This window comes from Eumetopias jubatus, unplaced genomic scaffold, assembly GCF_037043125.1.
Source record: "Eumetopias jubatus isolate StellerSeaLion01/CBP00866 unplaced genomic scaffold, mEumJub1_p1.0 scaffold_12, whole genome shotgun sequence".
NCBI lineage: Eukaryota > Metazoa > Chordata > Mammalia > Carnivora > Otariidae > Eumetopias > Eumetopias jubatus.
Genome location: NW_028274818.1, coordinates 81,456,221 through 81,471,968, shown reverse-complemented (window position 1 = coordinate 81,471,968; position 15,748 = coordinate 81,456,221). Strand labels below are relative to the sequence as shown.

At 53.1% G+C, this 15,748-nt stretch overlaps 2 protein-coding genes across 10 annotated transcripts in view; one reads left to right on the top strand and one right to left on the bottom strand.

Annotated features, from left to right (window-relative positions):
• Positions 1-15,748, top strand: part of MYH11 (myosin heavy chain 11) — a 91,210-nt gene that overhangs the window by 73,066 nt on the left and 2,396 nt on the right. For both annotated transcript variants that reach the window (XM_028117441.2, XM_028117443.2), the window contains 14 exons: positions 1,057-1,201; positions 3,146-3,352; positions 4,750-4,854; positions 4,943-5,095; positions 5,321-5,569; positions 7,071-7,283; positions 7,621-7,833; positions 8,102-8,263; positions 8,676-8,804; positions 9,082-9,170; positions 9,602-9,725; positions 10,347-10,555; positions 11,460-11,568; positions 11,665-11,837. In XM_028117441.2, coding sequence (XP_027973242.1) covers positions 1,057-1,201; positions 3,146-3,352; positions 4,750-4,854; positions 4,943-5,095; positions 5,321-5,569; positions 7,071-7,283; positions 7,621-7,833; positions 8,102-8,263; positions 8,676-8,804; positions 9,082-9,170; positions 9,602-9,725; positions 10,347-10,555; positions 11,460-11,568; positions 11,665-11,837 — 2,280 coding nt within the window. The remainder of the gene's footprint in view (positions 1-1,056; positions 1,202-3,145; positions 3,353-4,749; positions 4,855-4,942; positions 5,096-5,320; positions 5,570-7,070; positions 7,284-7,620; positions 7,834-8,101; positions 8,264-8,675; positions 8,805-9,081; positions 9,171-9,601; positions 9,726-10,346; positions 10,556-11,459; positions 11,569-11,664; positions 11,838-15,748) is intronic.
• Positions 2,629-15,748, bottom strand: part of NDE1 (nudE neurodevelopment protein 1) — a 47,440-nt gene continuing 34,320 nt past the window's right edge. For 2 of the 8 annotated variants that reach the window (XR_015766574.1, XR_015766577.1), the window contains exons 11-12: positions 15,163-15,586; positions 6,635-9,662 (exon numbers count right to left, since the gene is read on the bottom strand). Coding sequence is in view for 2 of the 8 variants with exons in the window: in XM_088017385.1 (XP_087873511.1) it covers positions 6,642-6,723 (82 nt within the window). In the remaining 6 variants the exon portion in view is untranslated. Of the gene's footprint in view, positions 9,663-15,162; positions 15,587-15,748 lie in introns of all 8 variants that reach the window. The other 6 variants (XR_015766576.1, XR_015766575.1, XR_015766578.1 and 3 more) reach the window with 6 other exon arrangements.

Sequence of the window (15,748 nt, the reverse complement as noted above, 5' to 3'; positions counted from 1 at the left end):
TGGTAGTAGGACTTAACTCAATTCGAGAACAATTTGAAAGCTATAGAAACGTAGACACCAAAAATATCACCCTCGGCCCCAACACAGTGAACGTTTTTGTGTATTCCTTCCTGTCTTCTCATGTGTGTGTCTATGTGTGTCAATAATTCTCTAGGTTCCCGTCTCCAAGAGTGTGTGTTTAAGTTTTGTGATACATGTTTTAAAATAACCTTTGCGGGATGGGTCCTTAAGATTCGCTGGAGGATCACAGATACCAGCACCAAAAAAAAAAAAAAAAAAAAAACCCAAAACAAACACATATACACACACAAAAAAAACAACAAAAACAGGTCACCTGCTAGGTAAAGAATGCTGACTTTAGCAAAAGTAGGTCGCTTATTCATTCAACATACACACAAATGCATTTGCGTGCATCCTGTGCCACATCCTTTGTCTGTACGTAGAAGCCAGCACAGAATTCTGCTCCCTCCCCACCTGGCCAATGATCCAGAAACGCCCAGTGCAGTATTTGAACGCATGGGCTCAGAGCCAGGCCATGTGGGTTCAGATTCTGGCTCTGTCACACAGTGGTTGTACCAACACAGGCAAACTGCTTACCCTCTCTCAGCCTTAGATTTCTCATCTGTAAATTGGAAGAATTAGTATATCTGCCTTTGAGGGTGACTCTGAAGGGTATATACAATGATGTATATAAAGAACTTAAGTCAGAGCCTGGCATATAGTAAGTGCTCAATAAATAAGAGCTCATCTTAATATTTGAGGAACATTTTGCAATTCACAGATGTTCTTTCAACATGTTCCTTAGTATTCTTGTGTATTGATTTGCTGGCCTTGAGAGTCTCTGGGCAAGTAACCATGCTCCTCATTTTGCAGCCGAGGAACTGCCAGGTCCAGAGAGGTTAGGTGACTTCCCTGAGGTCACCCAGCCAGGGCGGGGCCGCTGATGGGGACCTCAGCTCTGGGTCCCGGGAGAGCTTCTCATTCCTTTGCACAGCACTGTCTGAGGTGAAGCCCCGTCTCCCCCCAACGGCCACCCTCTGCGTTCTTCGTGCGCAGGGCCAAGAGAGAGCAGGAGGTGACGGTGCTGAAGAAGGCCCTGGATGAGGAGACGCGCTCCCACGAGGCCCAGGTCCAGGAGATGAGGCAGAAGCACACACAGGTGGTGGAGGAACTCACCGAGCAGCTGGAGCAGTTCAAGAGGGTACGTCCTGATCTTTTTGGTGACCACACGCAAAAGGAGCGATATGGCGACAGCTTCCGATAACTACAGATCGGGGTCTGTGCTGAGACACATAGGCAGCCCTACGAGATTGTAATGACAGTGGTCACGAGAGCATTTATTAAGCGCTCACTGTATATATGTCAGTTGATCCTCAGAACCACCTATGACGTAGGTACTCACCCAAGGTCATACAGCTAGTGACCGAGCTGGGGATTTGAACCCAAGGAGGTAGAGTCTATAATCCACTGCCCCCCAGAGATAAGCCACTATTTAGCAAAACTTCTGGGAGGATAACTTAAGATGGAGAACATCGTATAATTTCTCTGCAGATTGGAGGGAAACAGCTCTCTGGCAGAGTTTGAGAATGACTGGATCTAACGTTCTTTTCCCCGCCATGGTTGGCTATTTGGGATGTATGGGACGTGGGGCAGTGAAATAGCACTCCTCTGAATGCTCTGTGGTGAACTTCCTCTCCCTTGGGAGAATTTCCCTGTGTTTCATTCCCAGCGGGGAGCTTTTTAGCTTGCAACATCCGGATTGTTTCCCTCAAGATCTGAATTCTATACCTCACCTTCAGTGAATATGGCTTCCCGGCACTTTCTGGATATCCATATGGCTTCCCAGCATCCTGGCACTTTCTGGATATCTCCCTCAAGCTAGACTAAGTGGGGGTAGCATTACCTAAAACTTGTTGGAGTTTGCATTTGTTTCTGTCACCAGCCCAGGTGAATATTCTTCAGGAGGTGGTTTACTGAGCACCTTCCTATGAGCTGGGTCACGCTGCTTCTATCAGAATCTCAAATTTTCCTGCACTTGGAAATAAAGGCACCAGCCCCTTATGTCGCACAGACTATGAGCCAGATACTGTTCCATTGCTTTACAAACACGAATTCATTTCCTCTGTGGCCCTGTTAACGAGCAGCTCCCCGGCCCCATCTTCCGCCCTTATACAGGTGGTCTTAGGACCGCTCTGAAAAGCGCGGTGCAAGACTGAGCCCCCCACCCCCTCCAGATGAATAAAAGGACACTTGTTGGTGTCCTCTTGTCAAGTGAGATCTGAATACTAACTTTTGACATTGTCTCAATTCTTTGTGCATGTTGGACAAATAAGATTTTGCTAATCGTAACTACAACGTACATTTCCCCTTGCGGTACTATGTTGAATAAAAGTGATGAGCGTGGACATGCTTATCTTGTTCCTGACCTTAGGGGAAAAGCTCTCCATTTCTCCCCACTGAGTATGATGTTTGTCTTGTTTTTTAAATGTCAGAATTCCTGAGGTATATGAAGTAAAACCCTGTAACTGTAAAGTTTGATGAATTTTGACAGATGTATGCATTCGTATAACCACCACCTGTCATGATAGAGAACACTAGAATTTTTTTATAAAGAAGCTGGAATCCAAATTTTTTTAAATGTTATTTTAAGATTTATTTACTCATGAGAGACAGAGAAAGGCAGAGGCAGAGGGAGAAGCAGGCTGCCCACTGAGCAGGGAGCCCGATGTGGGGCTCCATCCCAGGACCTTGGGATCATGACCTGAGCCGAAGGCAGACGCTGAACAGACTGAGCCACCCAGGCGCCCCTGGAATCCAGATTTATGTGACATTTCTTTACTAAAATGTTGGCAACTAAGACTAGGTCAACCAGGACATAACAGTAAGTTGGATGTAGCTCATGGAATGCTCGTTTGCAACCTTTGAGCTTTAGAAAAACAGAATACAGAAAGTCTTACAGTGACCGCGTGTCTCCCACCTCACCGCGTCCCTCCCTTGAGGCAACAAGCACAGGTCCTTAGAACCTTCCTGACTGGCAGAGGGAAAGGGAAAGAGGAAGATGCCCCAAGGGATAGAGGTTCTGATCTTAAAATGCGTTCCTGGCCCAAGCTCTAATGCCTTCCCTCCCCTCTGTTTACTTGGCCAGGCCAAGGCCAATCTAGACAAGAACAAGCAGACGCTGGAGAAGGAGAACGCCGACCTGGCCGGTGAGCTGCGGGTCCTGAACCAGGCCAAGCAGGAGGTAGAGCACAAGAAGAAGAAGCTGGAGGTGCAGCTGCAGGAACTGCAGTCCAAGTGTAGCGATGGGGAGCGGGCCCGGGCCGAGCTCAACGACAAGGTCCACAAGCTGCAGGTGAGGCGGCGGCGCAACAAGCATCCCTTGGTCCCAGCTCTGCAGGGGGATGAAGCTCTTCCCGGCTAACTGAAGTCTCTCTTGCTGCAAAGCAAGCTGGTTTCCTCTTGTTCCATTTCTCAAGGAGAGGAGATGGGCTCTCTCTTCCGTTCGATCTTTAGAAACCTTCATCTGCTCATTCAGCAAGCATTTGAGTCTTTGCTGTAGGCCGGGCGCCATGTTTAATGCTGAGATACAGCGGCTAGAAAGACACGGCGCTTGCCCCAATAGAACTCTGACCCAGTGGAGGGAAAGGCATTTCTAATTCCATAAATGATGTAAAATGATGCAGTAAGTGTAAGTAACAAGGGGCCTGGCCTGTAGGAGGAGGAGTTGGGAAAGGCTTCCCTAAGAAGGAGGTATAGTCTGAGATAAGTAGAAGGCTAGGACACAGAGGGAGCAGCATGTGCAAGGGCCCAGGGGTAGGTGGGAAATTAGAAGAGATCACAGAAGTTGAGCTAGAATGCTGAGCTGGAAGGGGAAATGTGGTGTAACGTGGGACTAGAGAGGTAGGTCGTGGCCGAGTGACACAGGGCCTTCGAGGTCCCATTATATGTATGTTCGTCTTTACTCGGAGTGACAAGAAGCCATCGATAGGTTTTAAGCTGAGCGATGACAAAGTCTGTTTGTCTTTGGTCTTACTTAGCTTTGACTAGACGTTTGGCCTGACTTCCCATTCATGGGATACAGGCAGATCTTTGATAAGTATTTAATGTGCTTATAGCCTGGGACAAGGGAGCAGGGGAAGCATTAAATACGATTTTTCCCCCCACATGCAGGGGAGAGCAGGGGTTCTGCTCTCATAACATAAGCAATGTCCTAGAGGAGCAGAGTCAAGATCATTTATATCCTCGTTGTAAGTGGGAAGAAGATGGACAGTGGGCTGATATCCCCAAAAGGACCTGCTCCTGCATCTCTGGTTTTGGCCATAAGGACGCATGAAAGGGCCAAGAGTAGGGGTGAGGAAGAGGGTGGTGGAAAAAGGGCCCTTGGAAGTGGAGGCACCATCTGTATCCTCTTCTCCAACTTTAAGGAGCAGGAGAGTCCAGAGCAGCTCGATGTCTGGATTCTCAAACCGGTTTCATTATTTGCCAACCTTGGCAAGGATCCAGGATCCAGGATCCACTGAGTGGGATTAGGACCCAGTCAATACAGTTTGGGGCTCTAAGAGGTTCCCAACCTGTAAGCGATTCACTCCCCTTGGGAGCCATGGAGCTACCATGATCAGGCCCCATAGCTCGTGGGTATTTCTCAATCGGCAGATACCACATGACCTATCGTGTGAGTAGAGAGGGCCTCTCTTACTTAACAGGGATCCCGTTCTGGAGGTTCTAACCACAGTCTCTTGGCATCCTCAGAATGAAGTGGAGAGTGTCACAGGGATGCTCAACGAGGCGGAGGGGAAGGCCATAAAACTGGCCAAGGACGTGGCATCCCTTGGGTCCCAGCTCCAGGACACCCAGGTGGGTATTTGGCCACATCATCCAGAGGGACCCGGGGTATGAACTTCCCGGGCATGGGTCCCTGGGACTTCCATGTGTCCTTCCATAGGAGCTGCTTCAAGAAGAAACCCGGCAGAAGCTCAATGTGTCCACCAAGTTGCGCCAGCTGGAGGATGAGAGGAACAGCCTGCAGGACCAGCTGGACGAGGAGATGGAAGCCAAGCAGAACCTGGAGCGTCACATCTCAACTCTGAACATCCAGGTGCTCGCTAAGCGTCCTTGCTTTTCTAGGACCGAGCCTTGGAGGGAGATCAGGAGCTCGATTGGGCCGTGGTGGTGTGTTGGAGCCATTTTGCTTGGCTCACTGGCTCCCCCTGCTGTTGAATTTCTGCAATGCGGAGAAAGTGGTCTCTTCCCAGGGTGGGGTCAGGGACGGGAATCAGCCAATGGCCCTCCTCTTACGGGACCCCGGACACTGCCATTTTAGCTCTCCGATTCGAAGAAGAAGTTGCAGGACTTTGCCAGCACCGTGGAAGCCTTGGAAGAGGGCAAGAAAAAGTTCCAGAAGGAAATCGAAGGCCTCACCCAGCAGTACGAAGAGAAGGCAGCGGCTTATGACAAACTGGAAAAGACCAAGAACAGGCTTCAGCAGGAGCTGGACGACCTGGTTGTCGATTTGGACAACCAGCGGCAACTCGTGTCCAACCTGGAAAAGAAGCAGAAGAAGTTCGATCAGGTAGGGGCTGGAGGGTGGTCCGCTCTGTGCGCGGACACGGGCCGGGGCAGGTGGGGCTGCAGTGTATCTGCATCCCATCCCCTGCTTTGCTGGCCGCGATGGAAGGCTAGCTTGCCTCGGGTGACCCTGAAACACGAGGGCTTTCTAGGTCAGAGTGAGGAGAGCGGCCCCACCCGGACGGGACTTCCAGGTACCCCCACCAAGAGGCTCACCTATGACCTCATGATGCCTTAGTTTCTAGCCCCAATAAGGAGCGAGATTTGTTTTATTCACTCAACAAGTATTTATGGAGTGCCTCCTGAATATTCCAAGTAATTTAATGTTTCTACCCTTTAGATAACCACTTTCCCCTAACATTTCATTACGCACAATTTCAAGCACCCAGCAATGCTTAAAGCATGAAACCGTGAACACCTGAATACCCACCACCTGGATTCGAGCGTGAACGTTCTACCAAACTTGCTTTATTACATGTTTATTGATAAGGATGAACTGTATATGTCAGTGGTATCTTATCTTTTGGATGCATTTCAAAGCAAATTACAGACCTCCCCCTCCATACCTCAACACTCTGTGTATTAACTTAGAGTTCCTATTTCAAATATGATTTTGCTTCTTGTGAGATAAGCAAAGCAAAATTACCTACATAGAAATGCACAAATTTTTAAGTGTACACTTTCTTGAGTTTTTTTTGTTTGTTTTGTTTTTTTTCTCTCTTGAGTTCTGATAAATGCATCCACCTGTGTGGCCCAGACCCCCAAATACCGACTTTCACTTTGTTACTCAGAGTTAGCAAACATCATTTGGTTTGCAAGTGACTTGGGGTTATCCTAAAAATCAATTTGGGGATTGTACTGGGTCAGAGCCAGAGGCGTGGGGGCTCAGAGCACCAGGCTTTTAGATGACATGCTGGCCCTTCCCTTTTTTGTCTCTGTGCGGTTGACCAGTCTTCCCTGTTTCCACTCTGCTGTCCCATTATCGGTTTCAAGGCCTGAGGTCACGTCTTTTATTTTCCTGTCACGTTTGGTGTAGGGTTTTTGTGTTGACTGTGCTATTTGGGGGCCCCTATTACTTACCTTTGCTGACTTCTAGAAGTCTGGGTTTGGCTCTCTCTGCAGATGAGATTAATGTCCCTAACTCTGGCTCCTAGGGCACTTTTGAGAGCAAGAGACGAGTGGCCATGAAAAACACAAAAAGAATTATTGGCCCCTGGCAGGATTAAATGTCACTTGGACCTCAGTAGCAGTGTGTTCTAACCGACATGGGCGGCATGAGTGATTTCAAAGCACAAAGACTCAGCAGATGCTGGTTGCGCGGAAGGTCGAGCTAGAAGTCAGAAGCAAGCTTATTATTAACTCTTGCCATAGATATCTTGACTGGTTACACCTGCCCCTGAGTACATTTAGCAGGACACAAGGCTTCTCGCCCTTATTTGCAATGAAATGAAGCTGAGCTTCGGGTATGCTGAGGGGTCACTTCTGGGGCTTCTGTTGTGTTGTAGTTGTTGGCCGAGGAGAAAAGCATCTCTTCTAAATACGCGGATGAAAGGGACAGAGCCGAGGCAGAAGCCAGGGAAAAGGAAACCAAGGCCTTGTCCCTGGCACGAGCCCTCGAGGAGGCTCTGGAAGCCAAAGAGGAACTTGAGAGGACCAACAAAATGCTCAAGGCCGAGATGGAGGATCTGGTTAGCTCTAAGGATGACGTGGGCAAGAACGTAAGTCTTAGCTCACTCACATGTCACCAGCCCACCCTCCCCACTATTTATCAGTCCCTGGGGTGGGCTGGGCAGGAGGCAGGGGGGGCTGGCTCCGTGCCTCTTTGATGTGAAACCATAATCGGGACTGCAGGCAGTCCCTCTGTCACCCACACATTGGTTGGGAACAGCAGTTGGGGTTGGGGTCTGAGTCCAGGGCTCCCAGAGGAAGGCTCTGGTCTTGACTCCTTGGCCATGCATCCTGTGGGGGGCAAAAGGCCCTCTCTCTGACTTGAATGAACTTCCTGTCATTGTGGGTTGCCTGCCCATCTACATGAGGTCAACTCTCACGTGAAAGGTCCATGAACTGGAGAAGTCCAAGCGGGCCCTGGAAACCCAGATGGAGGAGATGAAGACCCAGCTAGAGGAGCTGGAGGATGAGCTGCAGGCTACGGAAGATGCCAAGCTGCGGCTCGAGGTCAACATGCAGGCCCTCAAAGGCCAGTTTGAGCGGGACCTCCAGGCCCGCGATGAGCAGAATGAAGAGAAAAGGAGGCAGCTCCAGAGGCAGGTAATCTGGGGCAGGTCAGGGAGAAGGGGGGCTGGAGTGGGAGGTGGGGTGGCCAGTTTCCTTCCTCCCACCACCACCTCCTGGCCCGATGGAGACTTGGTTTTCTTCCCTGCAACCTGGAGAGGAGCAGACCCACCTGGCAGGGGGCTGTGCACATCTGGGAGCTGGCTGAATGCTGGCTGAGGCCGGGGTGGGCTGGGGTGGGGGCGGAGAAGGGCCTCCAAGGGACGGGTCAGCCCAGCAGCGCACATCTCCCCTCCTCGCTCAGCTTCATGAATACGAGACAGAACTGGAAGATGAAAGAAAGCAACGTGCCCTGGCAGCCGCAGCCAAGAAGAAGCTGGAAGGGGACCTCAAAGACCTGGAGCTGCAGGCCGACTCAGCCATCAAAGGCAGGGAAGAAGCCATCAAGCAGCTTCGGAAACTGCAGGTGGGTGATGGCTCAGATGCAGGGTGCAGGTGGAGGGAGGCCATGGCTTCCCCGAGGCCGGGGACGTCAGCAGCAGGACGCATGCCTGTCACTGGTGCCTATTAGCTGCTGTTTTCCCCACCACAGTTCAGCATTTGGGGGCTGTTTCTTGCCCTGGGTAAGGCATGGTTACCAGGCATTTGGCTGTGGCCCTCCGACCGCATGGCCATTTTTTAGGTCTGCTGAGCCCATCCAGAACGGTACCCCTCAACAGCAATCTAGCCATATGTGAGGTGGTAGGTTATGCTCATACAATGGGGACATCTCTGTGGTTAATCGTGGAAAATCCTAGGGGTTGGCATGCAACGATAATTTGGGCAGAACTTGGGTGAGTAAGGACATCTTAGCTTGTCCTTCCTGTTGACTCATGCAGGCTCAGATGAAGGACTTCCAAAGGGAGCTAGAAGACGCCCGTGCCTCCAGAGATGAGATCTTTGCCACCGCCAAAGAGAATGAGAAGAAAGCAAAGAGTTTAGAAGCGGATCTCATGCAGCTCCAGGAGGTAACGCCTTCTCTCTGAGAGCCTCAGACAGGGGTCTCTTGGTAGGCACCCTCAGCACCCCGGTGATTTCTTTCGCTCATCCAGCATTCCACATAGGCAGACCCCCAGAGTAAGGGCAGCGAAAGACAGGATTTTTCTCCTCCAATATAGATGCAGGGCTTCCCCTGAGCTCAGAGAAGGCATAGCCACTTTCAAGGGTGGCCATAGAAACTGCTGGGGTTCAGCCCTTCCGTGGAAGATAACAGGTTTCCTTCCTCCCTGGCCCCCCACCGTCCAGGATCTAGCCGCAGCTGAGAGGGCTCGCAAACAGGCCGACTTGGAGAAGGAGGAACTGGCTGAGGAGCTGGCCAGCAGTGTCTCAGGAAGGTATGGAGCTGCGTGGGGAGGAGGGGGTCCTAGACTCAGATGATGAGGGAGAGGCAGCTCATGGGAGAACCTCCTGGACCCCCGTTTTACTGCTGAAAAGGACAGTGTCCGCTGAGCTTGTCACAGGGGTCACAGGGGTCTTCACACCCCATTTGAGTGTGTGGCCAGATTTGTTCATTCTGAATGAGCAGCATGGTGGGGCTGGGGCGGTTGGGGACACCAGAGAGGGGAGAGCTGATCTTTGTGCCAGGCCCCAGCTCTGCTGATACCTACTAGATAGTCCTGGCCCCCTTCTTCCCAGCTGTGTGACTTTGGACAAGTCTCTCAGCCTCTCTGAGCCTGTTTCCTCCTGGGCATCACTCCTCCAAGGAGAGGGACTCTTATAAGCCAGGGGGAGGCTGGAGCCCCAGATGTAGCTGCATTTCCCTTAGGAACACACTTCAGGATGAGAAGCGCCGCCTGGAGGCCCGGATTGCACAGCTGGAGGAAGAGCTGGAGGAAGAGCAAGGCAACATGGAGGCCATGAGTGACCGCGTGCGGAAGGCCACGCAGCAGGTGGGGGCCGGAGTGGGGCAGGGCACCTGAGCGGTAACAGTGCTGGGCTCCACCTGTAATAAGCCCACCGTGGCCCAGTGACATGCACTGCAGGCTCCTGTGGGCCAGGCCGGGGTGCGGTGGGGTGGGGGGGAGGGGGCCAGCACGCCTGCTCCCTGCACCCAGTCCCACCTCTCAGAGTCCTGCAGCACCCTGCCAGCCTGCAGCGTCTCAGCTGGTGGCCAGCGTAGGTCTGGCTCCCTCCAGCAGATGCCGGGTGCCTGGAGGAAGGGCCTCGGGGTACTTCTTGCTCTGTCCCCAGTCCCTGGCCTTACCCTCGTGAGCACTCAGTGCCATTACTGAGTGCCAGCACTGAGTGCCACCTCCAGGACAGGTGCTCGGGACCCACCACGTGACCCAGAAACGGGGAGCCTGGGTAGCACTGGGACGCTGCCCCTTGAGCTGTGCCCAGGAAGGAGCTGGTGGCTGGGGGAGCCAGGGAGGGCTCCTGGGGGCTCCGGCTCCAGGGACCCACGCTGAAGCCAAAGTTGGGGGGGGGGGCAGCAGGAGACGTTCGTCATCTCCACGGACCACGCCGGGCTTCCGTGCCCTCCACTTCATGACCTTCACCGTCCTCCGCAGGCTGAGCAGCTCAACAACGAACTAGCCACGGAACGCAGCGCGGCCCAGAAGAACGAGAGCGCAAGGCAGCAGCTCGAGCGGCAGAACAAGGAGCTGCGGAGCAAGCTGCAGGAGATGGAGGGGGCAGTCAAGTCCAAGTTCAAGTCCACCATCGCGGCCCTGGAGGCCAAGATCGCACAGCTGGAGGAGCAGGTTGAGCAGGAGGCCAGGTACGTGGGGCCCTGGCTGCAAAGACAGCCCGCGTGCCAGTGAGGGGTGGGGTGGGGGGCCGGGGGGGCCCTCAGGCTCTCTGGGCATCAGTTCTGGCTGGGAAATAAGCCCCATGGTACCCGGGCTGCAGCTGTACTGGGAGATCGGTGTGTGAACGTCGGGGAGGGGGGGCGGGGCCGGGCCCAGGGAAGGCCCTTAGCACTAGCATTACGTAGCAGGCCTCCTCCGTGAGGTCAGCCAGCCTTCCCGGTAGCACGCCAGCTTTTCCTGGCCTGTGTTTGCAGGACGTTGTGTTAAGGGCTACACAGAAAGTCCCAATCAGCAGCCAATGCAGCCCAAGCAAGTGTGAGAAGGGACCCTTCTCATTTTAATGAGAAAGAAAGGTCATAGCACCATGGTCACCGTCAGACCACATGGATTCTGACCCATTTTTATTTTGGTAGTGGCTTTACTGATAACATTCATACCCTAGACTTCAGCACTTTAAAGTGTTCAACTCAGTGGCTTGCAGTATATTTGCAGAGAGGGGCACTCTCTCCACAGTCAACCAGGGAACGTTCTCGTCCCCTCAGTAAGACACCCTGTACCCCTTCGCCCTCAGTCTCCATCAGCCCGCAGCAACCACTGATGGACTTTCCGTTTCTGTGGTCTATTCTGGACATTTCATATAAATGGAATCACATACTGTGGGCCCTTTTGTGACTGGCCGCCTACTGCTGAGCGTGTCTTCAGCATTCACCCATGTTGGAGCAGGTGTCAGAACTACATTCCCTTTTACGGCCGAACCCTGTTCTTCTAGCCCCGGTGTGGGGCTCCGGAAAAGCGCTCACAGTGGGCACGGTGTGGGTCGGGTCTGTACGCCAACGGCAAGTGAAGCCATCCCCTCTCCCTCCGTCTATGCAGAGAGAAGCAGGCGGCTGCCAAGTCGCTGAAGCAGAAGGACAAGAAGCTGAAGGAGGTCCTGCTGCAGGTGGAGGATGAGCGCAAGATGGCAGAGCAGTACAAGGAGCAGGTAAGCCAGCTCCTCGGGCCCCTCCTGGCCCGCCGCCGACGCTACTAAGCGGGGGGGGGGCCTCCCCTAACCCTTGGGCCTCTCCCTGACTGACAGGCAGAGAAAGGGAACGCAAAGGTCAAGCAACTCAAGCGGCAGCTGGAGGAGGCGGAGGAGGAGTCCCAGCGCATCAATGCCAACCGCAGGAAGCTGCAGCGGGAGCTGGATGAGGCCACGGAGAGCAACGAGGCCATGGGCCGCGAGGTGAACGCGCTCAAGAGCAAGCTCAGGTACGGCTCGCGGGCTGGGCTCCAGGCAGGCCTGAAGCGCCCACAGTGCGTTTCTTTACCGCTGCAAAGGGCGCCCTTTGCCCAACGCCCCGCTCCTTTCCACGGGTTCCTCCTGCTCGCCCGCACTTGTGCAAGCACCAGTGTGCACCAGGCTGAACCCGTGGGCGCGGATCCTCCCTGCCGTTCTATAATGGCTGCTTCCCTTCCCATCCCATCCTCAGGTGAGGAGGAAGAGGCCAACCCCTGTCCCCTGAATCAGAACAAGTCCCTTCTCTCCCGAACCTCTTTTCTGGACTCTCTTCGGCTCCTTGGTCTACCTCCGGGTCTCATCACCATTGCTGTTTGGGGCTGGATCATTTTTGATCACACAAGCAGGCCTGTGTACTGTAGGATGTTGGGCAGCATCCCCGGCCTCTCCCCACTGGATTGTCCCAACACAAAGTGTCTCCAGACATCGCCCAACGCACCTGAGGGTGCAGGCCTGTGGTTGAGAACCTCTGCCCTAACTGGGGATGAGTTCTCCCCCACACCCCTGCACCTCTGGGCCTGAAGGTGGGTAGGCAATGCCCCCTGCTCCTCAGGGCTCCTTCCCACCCCCATTGGTTCCCTGAAGGCTGGGGCCCCGAGCTTCCTGGCACACGTGCCCACAGCCCTCGCCGGCTTATCATTGGCCTGCCCTGCCATCTTGGTCTCTCTCCATCTCCATCTCTGCTCACTCCCTGAGTGATCTCAACCAGCCTGGTGGCTTTTGAATTCCACCCACAGTGAGTGACTTCCTCATTTCTATCTCTAGCCCAGACTTCTTCCTGGAACCCCAGACCCTCACACCTTGAGCCCTGACTGAACCCCTTCACCCCCCCAACCAGCTTCCTGCATAGACTTCTCTAGCCCAGCAACTGATAAAGCCATCATTAACCCAGGCCACAAACCTGGGGTCATATTTTATTTTTCCCTCTCCCTTATACCTCACATCCAATCTGTCAGAGAATCTGGTCAACTTTCCTTAAAAATACTGTATATCCAGAATCCAACCATTTCTTGTCATCCTGGTCCAAGCCACCCTCTCCTACCATCTAGATAACTTTTACAGCCTCCTCATGGGCCTGTGTTCATACTGTGCTTTTATAGTTTGTTTTCAACACAGTAGCCAGAGGGAGCCTGTTGAAATGGAGGTGAGTCACAATCCGCCCTTTGCTTGAAACTATCCAATGGCTTCAGCTCATTCAGACTGAAAGCACCGTCTTTACGATGGTTGGTTCTACTAGGCCCTAATGATCTCCATCCACTGCCTCCTAAATGAGCCCTCCACCTCTACACACGCTGCCTTGGGGCCTTTGCACTGGTGGTTCCTTCTGCCTGGATGCTCTTCCCCCAACTCTCCGCACAGCAGGATCCCTCCTTCCCTTCCTTCAGGCACTGACTCATCCACGTTCCCCTGTCTACAACTTCAACCTCATTCCTTGCTGTTCTCCTCCTTGCCACCTATCACCATGTAACCTATTTTACTTATGTCATTTGCAGCCTTCACTCGGGCCCCACGAGCACAGAGGTTTTATCTGTTTATTCATCCCCAGTGTCTGGGATAGTGCTGGGCACAAGCCTTCAGTCACTGAGTCAGAGATGTTATTTCCCCAACCTCACTGTCCTATCACCTTGGCCCTTCTGCCTCAGCCTCTTACTACCTGTACCATTGCTGACTTCACGTGGTCTTTGAAATTAGCTGTTCTAATCACACGCACATCCATTTGCAAATAAGTCCTACCACCCCTGTATTGTTAAACCAGCATCACCAGCATTAACAGGTCACAACGAAATTAAAATAGTGAAAACAAAACAATAATGAATTCTAGCCACCGTGGCTACGAACTGATGACTATGACCAGAAGGCCTACTTCCCCGTTAACAAGGGAGAGACAGAAGATATTAGCACCAAAAGGACCGTCTCTGACATAATCAGATGTATTTAAAAAGAGTTAGAAAGGGAATACCTTTGTCACTGTGCAACTGAGTTATCCAATGGCATGCCCAGGAACCATGTGAAACCACCTGCCGTATCAACTCCAGACTCTCAGAACCACTGCACATGACGAAGGGAAAGGCCAGACCCCTTTCAGAATGGGGAAGAGAAGGGCTAGTACAGGGTAGGGGCTTCTGGAGGGAAACCCCCACTGCTGGGATGAAGGCCAGATGTCAGCCCTCGGGTCCAGCAGGGGCTTAGGAACAACCCCCAGGATGATGTCAGCAAGATCTCTGCTGTTCTCACCACACAGACCCCCGGAATCTGCCCCTGCTGGTGACTGGTCCCTGCCCCTCCTCGGCGCTGGGCTGAGTGGTGGGGCAGTCGTCAGCCACGCTGGCTCTGTCACCCTGAGCTGTCACTGCTCCCTTTTCTCAGGACCCACAATTCTTTTGGCACATGCTGAACATCCCCTGTGGGTTCTGCCCCAAACGGCCCTTCTTAGGCTGAACAGGCCAGTACTGAACATTCCGTTTCTTGCAGTCCTAGCATAAGCATCCGCTAAGGCGGGGTGAAGACCGAGCAGTACGTCTCACACCCGAGTCTCGTACGTGTGCAAAACCTAAAGTCAGGTGCTAGAGCTTTGAATGAGGTTGGCAAGCCCAGCCAGCTCTCGGAGGACCAGGAATTGTAAAGCAAGTTTCATAGTTCTACCGACCCGACAAGTCTCAACAAGAGCCCCTGTTAAAGCCTGACCAGCGTGCCCAGCCTTTGCCACCTCGCCAGTCCTCTCAGACACGAGCTTATCAAAGGAAACGACGACTTAATGTGTACCAGCCTCTTTAAGAGCTCTTGGTGGCAGGTGCTTCACTGCCAAGTTGCCTTCTAAGTGCCTTTAATGATTTAATTGAAGCGAATGCCTTTAACGAATAAACACGCACTGAAACGGACTCCCTCTCGTTTGCGGATGATAACCACCAGGGACTCTCTCTCTCTGTTTCAGAGGCCCCCTCCCCCAGGAAACTCCGCAATGACTCACACCAGGTATCATGCCTTCAGCTTCGCAGCTCATGTGTGTTGCACTCAGTTTCCACACTTCTCTTCTGCCATCCCACCCGCCCAATCCCCAGTGGCCCCCCGTTTTGGCCCCCCCCAATTTCTGTGAGATTGCTGCAAAATCTGGAAGGTGTGGAGATCCTAGTTCAAAACTCTTTCATCACAGCCAAGATCAACCTAAGAAGACTTCACCTCGTGACCCATGTTCCTTCCCTACTTCTGCTTTGGCAATGTGACATGGCACTGAGTGTGTCCTTGTCCCCGCGTGCTGACCGGTGTTCAGAGGCTGTGTGTCACCTGGATTGTTCTTACCTAAGAGGGCATCTCCCACACTGTTAGGACACCTGGTTGTGCTGTCCTCCCTCGTCTGGTTAAGACCCCACACTGAGCGGGCAGGACAGCTCCACAGTCTGGGTCCATTCCCGGAGAACGGCTTCAAGCTGGCTGGTCTGGCTCACAAATCAGAATTCACAGGGCACAGGTTCATGGTAACCAGAGCCCAACAACCGGATACCCCCGCAGCTGGGCTTTCACAAACACGTCTGCGAAAGAAATGAGCTCTCACCGCGCGTTGTACAGTTGCTGAGGCTGCATGGGGCTGAAGGCCGGGCTGCTAGCTGCATTTCCAGCACACGAGGGCGCACGTTGGCCACCTCGGAGCCAAGCGGGGTCCTGGCAGAGCCTTTTCCAGAGGTCTTGCGGGCACATACGCAGAGTGGGGAGTGGACACCCGAGACTGGAGGAAGAACACAGGGCCCTTCCCGAGAAAGAGTTAAGAGGCCTCGACTTGTCTAGGAGTCTAACAGCTTTAGCACATGTGAAGTTAGGCACTGGGGCCGGGTTTCCCTCTCATCTCCCTCGAGAGGCCAAGCCAGCCCTGGCTGGTGTCCCCCTTCTG